The sequence below is a fragment of the Babylonia areolata genome, chromosome 19 (genome assembly GCF_041734735.1).
Source record: "Babylonia areolata isolate BAREFJ2019XMU chromosome 19, ASM4173473v1, whole genome shotgun sequence".
Classification (NCBI taxonomy): Eukaryota; Metazoa; Mollusca; class Gastropoda; order Neogastropoda; family Buccinidae; genus Babylonia; species Babylonia areolata.
In genome coordinates this window covers 64,068,848-64,081,440 of record NC_134894.1, presented here as the reverse complement: position 1 = coordinate 64,081,440, position 12,593 = coordinate 64,068,848, and the positions used below count along the sequence as shown (strand labels likewise).

The 12,593-nt window shown below is 46.1% G+C and overlaps 2 protein-coding genes across 2 annotated transcripts in view; one reads left to right on the top strand and one right to left on the bottom strand.

Annotated features, from left to right (window-relative positions):
- The first annotated feature begins 3,750 nt into the window (after window positions 1-3,750).
- LOC143293940 (malonyl-[acyl-carrier protein] O-methyltransferase-like) overlaps window positions 3,751-12,593 on the top strand; it is a 13,611-nt gene continuing 4,768 nt past the window's right edge. The window contains exons 1-3 of the mRNA XM_076605333.1: window positions 3,751-3,769; window positions 9,985-10,077; window positions 11,554-11,704. Of these exons, the coding sequence (XP_076461448.1) occupies window positions 11,567-11,704 (138 nt within the window). The 5' untranslated portion in view covers window positions 3,751-3,769; window positions 9,985-10,077; window positions 11,554-11,566. The remainder of the gene's footprint in view (window positions 3,770-9,984; window positions 10,078-11,553; window positions 11,705-12,593) is intronic.
- Window positions 5,967-8,355, bottom strand: LOC143293962 (uncharacterized). Its single transcript, XM_076605356.1, has 4 exons — window positions 8,346-8,355; window positions 7,122-7,384; window positions 6,574-6,673; window positions 5,967-6,112 (listed from the first exon to the last, which is right to left on the bottom strand). The coding sequence occupies exons 1-4, from the start codon at window positions 8,353-8,355 to the stop codon at window positions 5,967-5,969; spliced, it is 519 nt and encodes a 172-aa protein (XP_076461471.1).

Sequence of the window (12,593 nt, the reverse complement as noted above, 5' to 3'; positions counted from 1 at the left end):
TAAGTAAGTAAATGAATGAATGAATAAATAAACAGATAAATGAAGAAATAAATGAAAAACGACTCACGCAGGTCACAAGGTCACGGCCCTCTTTATCGGCCAATCAGCTGGCGTTGCCGACGAGGCCCGGCCTGAGACAGGTGGCTATATAAAGGCTGCACTCCCCTCTGTCGACCTTTTTCTGAGGTGGGCAGAGTACTGCAACCCACCCCGACACACTGACACACTGACACACAGGCTGACAGACACACAGGCTGAGAGAGTAGTCACGTATGCAGGCTAACAGACAAAGTAGGCAGGCAGACAGACGGACTGACAAACGCATTGAAAGGAATAGATGTTGGCGGGCCGCGCTCCAACAGACATACACTGCATGCACGCATATCGACGAAAGGGTTAAATCCAGAACATTATCTCTTGTCATGCGCGCGCGTGCATACACAGACACAGACAGACTGACTGACATACACGCGCGAGCGAACACACACACGCACACAAACACACGCGCACCACACACACGTGTGCATGCACACACACACACAAAGATGCACAAAATACACACACATGCACGTGCTTAGCTGTGCGCGCATAACATAGGGTCTACAGGAACGCGTGCGCGCGCGGGGGGTGGTGGTGTGGGGGGGTGGGGCACATGCTGCATGACGCCAATATGCGCTCCTCAACACCATGACGTACACAATAAAACGCTATGACGTATACACACTAAAACACTATCACTACACACACTAAAACATTATGACGTACACACACTATAACATTATGACGTACACACTATAACACTATGACGTACACACACTAAAACACTATCACTACACACACTAAAACATTATGACGTACACACTAAAACACTATGACGTACACACTATAACACTATGACGTACACACTAAAACACTATGACGTACACATATGACGTACACACACTAAAACACTATGACGTCCTATAACACTATCACCACACACACTAAAACACTATCACTACACACACCATACCATACACGCACACATGCTGACGCTAGCGGACGCGCACACAAGACCAACACACACACACACACACACACACACACACACACACACACACACACACACGAAGAATCATACACTCAACCACACAAATGCAGACAGAGAGAGAGGGACACACACACACACACACACACACAGATCGTCAAAGTCTGCTCAAATGCCGAAGCAAATAAATTTGTAAATAAACGAATGAATAGACAAATAAATGAACAAAGAAAGAAACAAACAATAGTAGAAAGATAAATGAAAAACACACAAATGTACAAACAGACAAGACAATTGTAGCAGAAAAGCTTTTGTCCAAAAAGTTGCAAGTAAAGCAGTCATCATTCCAGTATTCATCAGTTCATCTTTACTTCTTTGGTTTTTTTCATCGATTGTTTTCATTTCTTTTGACCACTCTCTCTCTCTCTCTCTCTCTCTCTCACACACACACACACACACACACACACACCCACGCACAAACGCACTCGCATTAACACACACACGCGCGCGCGCAGGCGGTACGAACCCACGCACACACACACACATACATGCACACGCGCGCGCGCGGTACTAACACACGCACACAGACACACAAACACGCGCGCGCGCGCGCGCGCGCGCACACACACACACACACACGCACACACATACAGAGACACACACACACACATGCACGCACACACACATGCACGCACACACACAAACACACACACACACACACACACGCAAACGCACACCCACGCACAAACGCACTCGCACTAACACACACACACACGCGCGCGCGCGCGGTACTAACACACGCACACACAAACACACTCTCACCTTCCACCCCACCACATAAAAAAACAAAAAACACACACTGACGTGCACACAATTATTCTCAGGCGGTTTATTTCGCTACACGAACATTGTGTGAATCCTTCAGGTCAGCAGATCAAACCATGTCTAAACTCGTGACACGACAAACCCCAGTTTGGTAGCAATGCGACCTCATTTTTCAACAATACGGTTCTTGTGAAAGAATTGTTTTTTTTTTCTTTCTTCTTTCTCTTTCTTTCGTTCGTTCTTTATTCAATAATGAACTAAATTCTAAAAGAAACAAAGCACGCTGCAAATGTTACACTAGAATCAATGTACAATCATTTTTCAGTGATGCGGTGTCTTATGAAAAAAAGAAATCAAATGTTAAGCAGATACCGGTACTAAGTCTATGGTAATAATGAAGATTTAATAAAACATTAAGATCTGAGAAACAGACAGACAGACAGACGATACTAATTCCATGGTAATAATGAAGATTTAATGGGGAAAAAAAAAATCAAGATTTGAGAAACAGACAGACGCCCCCACCCCCAATCCCCGACGCACACTGTGACACACACACACACCCACACACAACACACACACACACACACACCACACACACACACCACACACACACACACACACACAACACACACACACACACACACACAGCTATTTCACAAACAAGATAAAAGCTGGCTTCCTAAAACAGTCCAACCCCTGCTTAAGAAACAGACGACTGACGGATATTATTCTAAAAAGTTGTTGATAGAAAGCGATGTGAGATAAGCGGCGACAAATAAAACCTCGATACACAGATAGGCAAGCCATCAGCAAGTTATTGTAACCCTTTTCTTCGTCTAAATGAGTGACATTTTCACAATTTCCGATATGTTGAAGTTTTCCTACAACAAGAAGACAAATAGATAAACAATTCACTAATCAACTGAATAAATAAACTGAAATGCCTTTCCTTCCTATTTCTTCCAGGCACTAAATATTCAAATGAAAAACAAACTAACTGTTCATGGTACTGCCTCTTGCTGTTAAATACTTTCTGTCCACAGCAAGTAAAACAAACTGACGAATTGACCACTGAAAGGCGAATGCCCCTGTTTGATTTTAATGTTCGCACACATAGCTTTCACGAAACACAGAACATGACAGGTATGGCGGCTTGACTGTTTTCTTAAAACGTAGAAAATATGTCGCAATGACCTTGCTGGAAAACTTTGTGCGTTTTGACAGCCCCCCCTCCCCCTCTCTCTTCTTTCATCATCCCCTATTCGTTTCACTGCAGAACAATTCGGTTATCCGATGACTTAACACAAAATTGAAGTGGACGGGGTTTTTTTTGTGTGTGTGTTTTGTTTTGTTTTCATGTGACCCGGATTTCCCGCCACAGAAAAAGAAGAACAGAGATAGCGAGTGACACGCTCATAAATATCATGGATCCGGTTATATCTGGTTTCGTTTCGAAGCATGGATATCTGAACTGTTATGGAGAGAGAGAGAGAGAGAGAGAGAGAGAAAATCAGATAATGGAGAGGGGGGGGGGGCAGTCAAAGTGGCACAGTGGGTACAGCTATTGATTACATTTGAATGTATTCATTTAGAATTCATAAGCCGGCAGAAAAACGAAACAAAACAAAACCACAACAACAAAACACACACACACACACACACACACACACACACACACAGGTGGCAGACAGACACACAGATGGATAGAGAGAGAGAGAGACAGAGACAGAGAGACGGAGAGAGACAGAGAGAGACAGAGGAGGTGGGGCAGACACAGCCATACAGATGGATAGATAGAAAGAAAGTGAGTCAGACAGACAGACAGACACGTCAGATCGACAGGCAGTCCAACAGTTCTTCATACATACTCTATGGAGCGAAGAACCAACACTGTTTTCACAGGAATGGATTGAGGTAACATTGAAAATTTTCTTCTACAATTCTTCTGTCTGTCTGTCTAGCACTCTGTCTGTCTGTCTGTCTACCTGTCTGTTTCAATGGAGTTGTATAGCTTATGACATTTAACAACATAGTGTTCAGTGTTTTCTGCCTGTCTGTCTGTCTGTTTCATTGGAGTTGTACAGCTGATGACATTTAACAATATAGTGTTCAGTGTTTTCTATCTGTCTGTCTACCTGTCTGTTTCATTGGAGCTGTACAGCTTATGACATTTAACAATATAGTGTTCAGTGTTTTCTGCCTGTCTGTCTGTCTGTCTGTTTCAATGGAGTTGTACAGCTGATGACATTTAACAATATAGTGTTCAGTGTTTTCTGCCTGTCTGTCTGTCTGTCTGTTTCAATGGAGTTGTACAGCTGATGACATTTAACAATATAGTGTTCAGTGTTTTCTGCCTGTCTGTCTACCTGTCTGTTTCAATGGAGTTGTACAGCTGATGACATTTAACAATATAGTGTTCAGTGTTTTCTGCCTGTCTGTCTGTCTGTCTGTCTGTCTGTTTCAATGGAGTTGTACAGCTGATGACATTTAACAATATAGTGTTCAGTGTTTTCTGCCTGTCTGTCTACCTGTCTGTTTCAATGGAGTTGTACAGCTGATGACATTTAACAATATAGTGTTCAGTGTTTTCTGCCTGTCTGTCTACCTGTCTGTTTCAATGGAGTTGTACAGCTGATGACATTTAACAATATAGTGTTCAGTGTTTTCTGCCTGTCTGTCTGTTTCAATGGAGTTGTACAGATTATGACATTTAACAATATAGTGTTCAGTGTTTTCTGTCTGTCTGTTTCAATGGAGTTGTACAGCTGATGACATTTAACAATATAGTGTTCAGTGTTCGTTCAGTGTTTTCTGCCTGTCTGTCTGTCTGTCTGCCTCTTTCATAACCTGCGTGTATTTTTCTAAAACAGGATTTACTGTAGGTCATGTAAATATAAATGATACTGCAGGTCATGTAAAAGACACTGTAGGCCATGTAAATGACACTGTATTCCATGTAAATGATACTATGCGTTGTATCAACAGCACTGCGTCATCATGATGATGATATAAACGACGGTGTGTTTTAAAGTGATAGCGATGTTGATGGCAGTGATGATGGCAACGACGAAGACACTGCTAATGAGTAAAGAGTGATGATGGTGATGATGATGGTGATGATGATGGTGATGATGATGGTGGTGATGGTGATGATGATGGTGATGATGGTCATGATGATGGTGATGGTGGTGATGATGGTGATGATGATGATAGGGATGATGATGGTGATGGTGATGATGATGATGGTGATGATGATGGTGATGGTGATGATGATGATGGTGATGATGATGGTGATGGTGATGATGGTGATGATGATGGTGATGATGATGGTGATGGTGGTGATGGTGATGATGATGATGGTGATGATGACGGTGATGGTGATGGTGATGATGATGATAGGGATGATGGGGATGATGATGACGACGACGATGACGATGATGATGATGATGATGGTGATGATGACGATGACGACGACGACGATGATGACGATAATGATGACACAGGTGGTGGTAATGATGACCATACTGATGCCAGTGAGGTGTTGATGATGAGGATAACGGCGAAATTCGTGTTGTTAATCTGATTTTTAAAAAAAGAAAGAAAAAAAGAAAAAGAAAAAAGACAATCGTCTACACCACGGAGGGAGGCGGCGGACAGAGTTGCTCAACAAGTGGATGAACGTTCTACAGACGTTTCACAACCGGCCCGAACCGGACTCAGTCACGTGACTGTGAGTAAGGGTGAAGGCCACAGCTCAATCGTCAGAGGAACGTCGAGAAGGAGAAACTGGGTGAGGAAAAAGACAGGGGGGGGGAGTCTTCAGTACCATGAAAAACAAAAATAATGAAAGAAGCAAAAACCGGTATGTCGAAGTGAAAACTGTTACCGTGTGAAATTTTGGTTCTGTGTGTGTCTCCACGGTACAGCGCCACTGGAAAAAATGACAGTCCTGTATTTTACTAAACAAGAAAGTCCTGGACCAGGCAGGCTTCCCCAGCATGTATGCACTCCTCAACTCGGCCACGTCAGGTGAATGGATGACGGGCGAATCCCCAAGGACATCCTTTATGGCGAGCTCGAAACTGGTTCCAGACCTGCAGGAAGACCTGTCCTACGCTACAGGGACGTCTGCAAACAAGGTATGAGGGTAGGCGACATGCACCCAGCAGGTTGGGAGGCGGTGGCTGAAGATCACTACAGCTGGAGAAGGACCGTGAAGGCATGTGTCCAGAGGAGCTAGGAGAAGGGAGAACAGCTCTGGGAAAATGGAAGACAGCGCAGACGGAAGTGGGTGAAACCCCTGCTCTCTGAGCTAGTGAGGCCACGGTGAGGGCAGACCACAGTGAGGGCAGACCACAGTGAGGGCAGACCACAGTGAGGGCAGACCACGGTGAGGACAGGCAGACCACAGTGAGGACAGGCAGACCACAGTGAGGACAGACCACAGTGAGGGCAGACCACAGTGAGGGCAGACCACAGTGAGGACAGGCAGACCACAGTGAGGACAGACCACAGTGAGGACAGACCACAGTGAGGGCAGACCACAGTGAGGACAGACAGACCACAGTGAGGGCAGACCACAGTGAGGACAGGCAGACCACAGTGAGGGCAGGCAGACCACAGTGAGGGCAGGCAGACCACAGTGAGGACAGACCACAGTGAGGGCAGACCACAGTGAGGGCAGACCACAGTGAGGACAGACCACAGTGAGGACAGACCACAGTGAGGGCAGGCAGACCACAGTGAGGGCAGGCAGACCACAGTGAGGGCAGACCACAGTGAGGGCAGGCAGACCACAGTGAGGGCAGGCAGACCACAGTGAGGGCAGACCACAGTGAGGACAGGCAGACCACAGTGAGGGCAGACCACAGTGAGGACAGACCACAGTGAGGGCAGGCAGACCACAGTGAGGGCAGGCAGACCACAGTGAGGGCAGGCAGACCACAGTGAGGGCAGACCACAGTGAGGGCAGGCAGACCACAGTGAGGGCAGGCAGACCACAGTGAGGGCAGGCAGACCACAGTGAGGGCAGACCACAGTGAGGGCAGGCAGACCACAGTGAGGACAGACCACAGTGAGGGCAGACCACAGTGAGGACAGACCACAGTGAGGACAGGCAGACCACAGTGAGGACAGACCACAGTGAGGACAGACAGACCACAGTGAGGGCAGACCACAGTGAGGGTAGACAGACCACAATGAGGGTAGACAGACCACAGTGAGGGCAGACCACAGTGAGGGTAGACAGACCACAATGAGGGCAGACCACAGTGAGGGCAGGCAGACCACAGTGAGGGCAGACAGACCACAGTGAGGGCAGACAGACCACAGTGAGGGCAGGCAGACCACAGTGAGGGCAGGCAGACCACAGTGAGGGCAGACAGACCACAGTGAGGGCAGACCACAGTGAGGGTAGACAGACCACAGTGAGGGCAGGCAGACCACAGTGAGGGTAGACAGACCACAGTGAGGGCAGACAGACCACAGTGAGGACAGACCACAGTGAGGACAGACCACAGTGAGGACAGACTACAATGAGGGCAGACAGACACAGTGAGGACAGACTACAATGAGGGCAGACAGACACAGTGAGGACAGACAGACCACAGTGAGGACAGACCACAGTGAGGACAGACAGACAGACCACAGTGAGGACAGACAGACCACAGTGAGGACAGACAGACCACAGTGAGGACAGACCACAGTGAGGACAGACCACAGTGAGGACAGACAGACAGACCACAGTGAGGACAGACAGACCACAGTGAGGACAGACAGACCACAGTGAGGACAGACAGACCACAGTGAGGACAGACCACAGTGAGGACAGACAGACCACAGTGAGGACAGACAGACCACAGTGAGGACAGACAGACCACAGTGAGGACAGACAGACCACAGTGAGGACAGACAGACCACAGTGAGGACAGACAGACCACAGTGAGGACAGACAGACAGACCACAGTGAGGACAGACAGACCACAGTGAGGACAGACAGACCACAGTGAGGACAGACAGACCACAGTGAGGACAGACACAGTGAGGACAGACAGACCACAGTGAGGACAGACCACAGTGAGGACAGACAGACACAGTGAGGACAGACAGACAGACCACAGTGAGGACAGACAGACAGACCACAGTGAGGACAGACAGACAGACCACAGTGAGGACAGACAGACACAGTGAGGACAGACAGACCACAGTGAGGACAGACAGACCACAGTGAGGACAGACCACAGTGAGGACAGACCACAGTGAGGACAGACAGACCACAGTTGTTCACTCTGAGGACAGGCCGCTTCAGTCTCTTAAAGGGATGTCAAAGAATTGCCATGTAGTCAGCAAGAGCCAAGTCTGTGACCTTAAACGGGGTGGGGGGGGAGGGGGGGTGGTGGTGGTGGGGAATGTGTTCTGGAACCACAAGCCAGTGGAGTGTGTGGTTCACATGTCAGCTGTTTCAACCCTTGTCATGGAGCAGGGTACGAACCGTCATACATCTTAACTGCTGGTCTGTTAATTATGAAGGTCAAAATGGCCAGTTAATACTAAGTCCCATGCCTCCAGATTGTATATATCCAGGAGATTAGAAATCTCAGTAACAAATGTCTGAGTGTTACGTTTATTGTGTCGACTTGGTCGGGGTCTATATACGCAAATAACTGATATGGCACACAGAATTATTTCCATCAACCTTCAACGTTACACTCTCAAATGATGTATAACCGAGGGGTTTTAAAGTACAAATATCCTGAAAATGGCTTCTCATAATGGTTGCAATACCACCTCCCTTCCTAACTTGTCTAGGGAATGATTTCAGTTTGTACCCTTGCGGCGTAAGCTGCGCTATATATAATTCGTCTCCCTGCTCATACAACCAGGTCTCAGTCAGTATGGCGATGTCAAAAGCATGGTCAACAATCACATCGTGAATAAAAGCGGCCTTCTGTCTGCATATGACTGAACGTTCACACACATCAGTTTTAGACATGAAGGGTGAGAGGGTATGTTAGTTGACTGTGAATTCTTCATGGGGATTATATGAATAAGATTTGAAGAGTTTACTCTCACCTTGTGATTCTTGTGTGGTGGTTGGGATTTGAAATGTTGAGACTGCCTTGAACGACACGTATCACTTTCCTTTTCCGTTCTCCCATCCCTGGCCGACCAGATAGTTGTTTTTTCACGAATGTTCAAGTGTTTGAGACTTCGTATCACATTCTGAGATAAACGAGAGAGTGTGTGAGCGCTGTCCCAGTGTAAGCAAATGGTGCCCAACTGATGCACGTGCAAGGCGAGGCGCGTGTTGATGTTTTGCACTGAACTCTGCGCGTTGGCCATACTCCAGCGATGGCGGACGGCGATACGAAACTAAAGCCCAGAGAAAAAAAAAGTCCGAACAGTTTAAAGGCACATGGATGAGCAGGATAAAACCACCACATTAAATGTATGTCCATCACCAAGTAGTGTGACAGATACAAACACGATTTAAATCGTGGAAGTAAACAATCCACTAAAAACTTGAGAGAGCTGAAGAGCCTGCCGGCCTAGTCCGCGGCACTCATCAGTGGGTTTCTTGTTCAGAATTCTGCCAGAGGACAACACTCTTGTTGCCATGGGTTCTTTTTCAGTGCGCCAAGTGCATCGGTTTATCGTCTCATCCGAATCCGAGACGCTGAGTTTGATTTTCCAGAGTCAAACTTGGGAGAAAGGGCGAGAGCGGGATTCGAACCCAGACGCTCACGGACTGTATTGCCAGACGAGCGTCTTAACCATTCTGCCACCTTCCTCGTTGAACTACTACTACTACTGAGAAGAAGGAGGTGGAGAAGAAACAACAGTGTAACCCAGATACACAAAAGTTCAGAGACAGTTTAGAAAAGATCCCAAATTTCACAGGTGACAACAACAATTAATCTTGCTCTGAGCTGGCCATCAACAATACTTAGAGACAGGCAAAGGGGCGGGATGAGAGTTGTGGGGGTGAGAGGGGAATGGTTGGGGGGGGGGGGGGGGGGGACAGATGCTGTTGAAAAGGAGGCACAGAGGGAGGGGGGGGTTGAGGGAATTTGAGGGTGTGTCACCTGGTCTGACGTATGCAGTAGGTCAAGCTGTGAGTATAAATACAGCCACGTGGTGGGTCCTTACGTGGATAAGGTGACTGACTGCTGCTTCAATCCCACCACTGCCAGCTCACGCCAACACAGCTCCGAAAAACACAGGTAATTACACCCTTCTTCTTCTTCCAAGTTTGTGGGCAAATGCTCATGGTTATATCGGTTAAGAAAGTCCACTTACTAATTTTTATTACAAGGTGTTCTGTAATGGGTTTGTTTTTTTAAATACTTTGTGTTGATGTGTCATGTGAAATGTTAATACTTTGTGTTGATGTGTCATGTGAAATGTTAATACTTTGTGTTGATGTGTCATGTGAAATGTTAATACTTTGTGTTGATGTGTCATGTGAAATGTTAGTACTTTGTGTTGATGTGTCATGTGAAATGTTAATACTTTGTGTTGATGTGTCATGTGAAATGTTAATACTTTGTGTTGATGTGTCATGTGAAATGTTAATACTTTGTGTTGATGTGTCATGTGAAATGTTAGTACTTTGTGTTGATGTGTCATGTGAAATGTTAATACTTTGTGTTGATGTGTCATGTGAAATGTTAATACTTTGTGTTGATGTGTCATGTGAAATGTTAATACTTTGTGTTGATGTGTCATGTGAAATGTTAATACTTTGTTGTCGCTTCTGTCTTGTGTCTTGCATGTTCTACAAATGGGATTTTGGAATATGGAAGAAAAGATTGGACTTTGTGACTGAATGAAGATCTGTAAAGTGAACGAAACCCCATCCTCACCCCCACCCCGCCCCCCCGTACCCCGCCCCTGTATTTCCATTTTAAATAGTTTCTGGAAGGACAGAGAGAAAGAAAGAGAGAAAGCTGTGGAGAAGGGAATACAACAGAAAACAACAACAACAACAAATTATCAATGAATATCTACACAAGTATGAGTGCCGACTTTGTGAAAAACGAAAAGCTGTGTAAGTGCGTGCTGCACAGTGCATTGTGTCTGGATCCAGGGATGTTTCGTTCAGCTCCTCGCCTCTGCGGGGTGGGCTGGAGATATGTAAATGGTGCTGTGGCTTGGGAAAACATGGATGGATTTCTGTGAAACTCTGTGACATGGTGGAGAGAGAGAGAGAGAGAGAGAGAGAGAGAGAGAGAGAGAGAGAAGACTAATAGATTATACTGTGAAGGAAATGAGCAAATCAGAAAGTGTTCGGTATTTGCGGCGATGTTTGATCTGCAGAGTGTTTCTTTGTCTAGTTTGTGTTTAGTTCTTGCTCGTCAGTTTTTAAAAAAATATTTTATTCTATATTTTGATCATTATTAAACATCAAACAAACAAAACAGATATTTTTAATGATATATCACAGACTCTCAGTGCGACACATATTTCGTAGATAACCCGATCTTTATCCATTGAACTGATTGATGATCAAAATAATAATGATAATGGACATTTTTTATAGCGCGTTTCTGCAGAAATACTGCTGAAAGAGCTTTCCATTTCGTTCCCCACTCCCCGCCCACCCCGCCAAGTCCCCACCCCCACCCCATCCCCCACACCCCACACACGGAAGTCACATTATACCATTGCCTTTTTTGTTCTCCATCTTTTGTCTGCAGCCCATTTCCCAAAATGGAGACGATGAAGCAGCAGGGAGAAAACTTCAACGACATCGCCACACTGAGTCAGCTCATCTACCGGCCCGGCATCAGTGTGGAGGAATCACAGGCTCTCTACAACAAGTGGGCTGCCCTCGGAACCTTCGATCAGGTACAATTCTTCTTCTTCTTCTTTGTTCGTGGGCTGCAGACAGACTGCCAGACACAGAGAGGACAATGGTGGCCATGAATGGTGATGATTGGAATCACGCAGCAAATGTCACTGTTCATGAACACTGAGACACATCACCACTCTCACATCCAGGCGTCAGGCTTCTTCTTTGTTCGTGGGCTGCAACTTCCCACATTCACTTTATGTGCATACACGGGTGGGCTTTTACGTGTATGACCGTTTTCCCCCGCCATGTTGGCAGCCATATACCGTTTTCGGGGTGAGTGCATGCTGGATATGTTCTTGTTTCCATAACCCACCGAACGCTGACATAGATTACAGGGTCTTTAACGTGCATGTTTGATCTTCTGCTTGGGGGGTTCAGACACTAGCAGGCCTGCACTTATGTTGACCTGAGAGATCGGAAAATATTCTCCACCCTTTACCCACCAGGCGCCGTTATCCGAGATTCGAACCCAGGACTTTCAGATTGAAAGTCCAGCGTTTTAACCACTTGGCTTTTGCGCCCATCGATCAGGTAGAATGAAAATCATGTTAACGAATGAACATGATGATGATGCCAATACTGATGATGACTCGTAATCGCTTATTCTACAAGAGCCTTACATTGTAGATTTAGTGAAAGAAGAATAAGACAAGTGGTAATAATCATACACTATTCGTTACTTTACTGCTTTCTGTGTACTGTGTGATCTCTTTTGCCTGGTATTTTATTTTCATTATTCGCTGACTTTATTGTGGAATGCGGCAAGATCACTCCTCTGGCAGGGTACCATGCCCATCAAGACCTCATCCAGTCTCCTCCTTCTTCTTCTTGTCCCTCATCCTCTTCTCATTATCATTTTTGTCATTATCATCATTATCACTG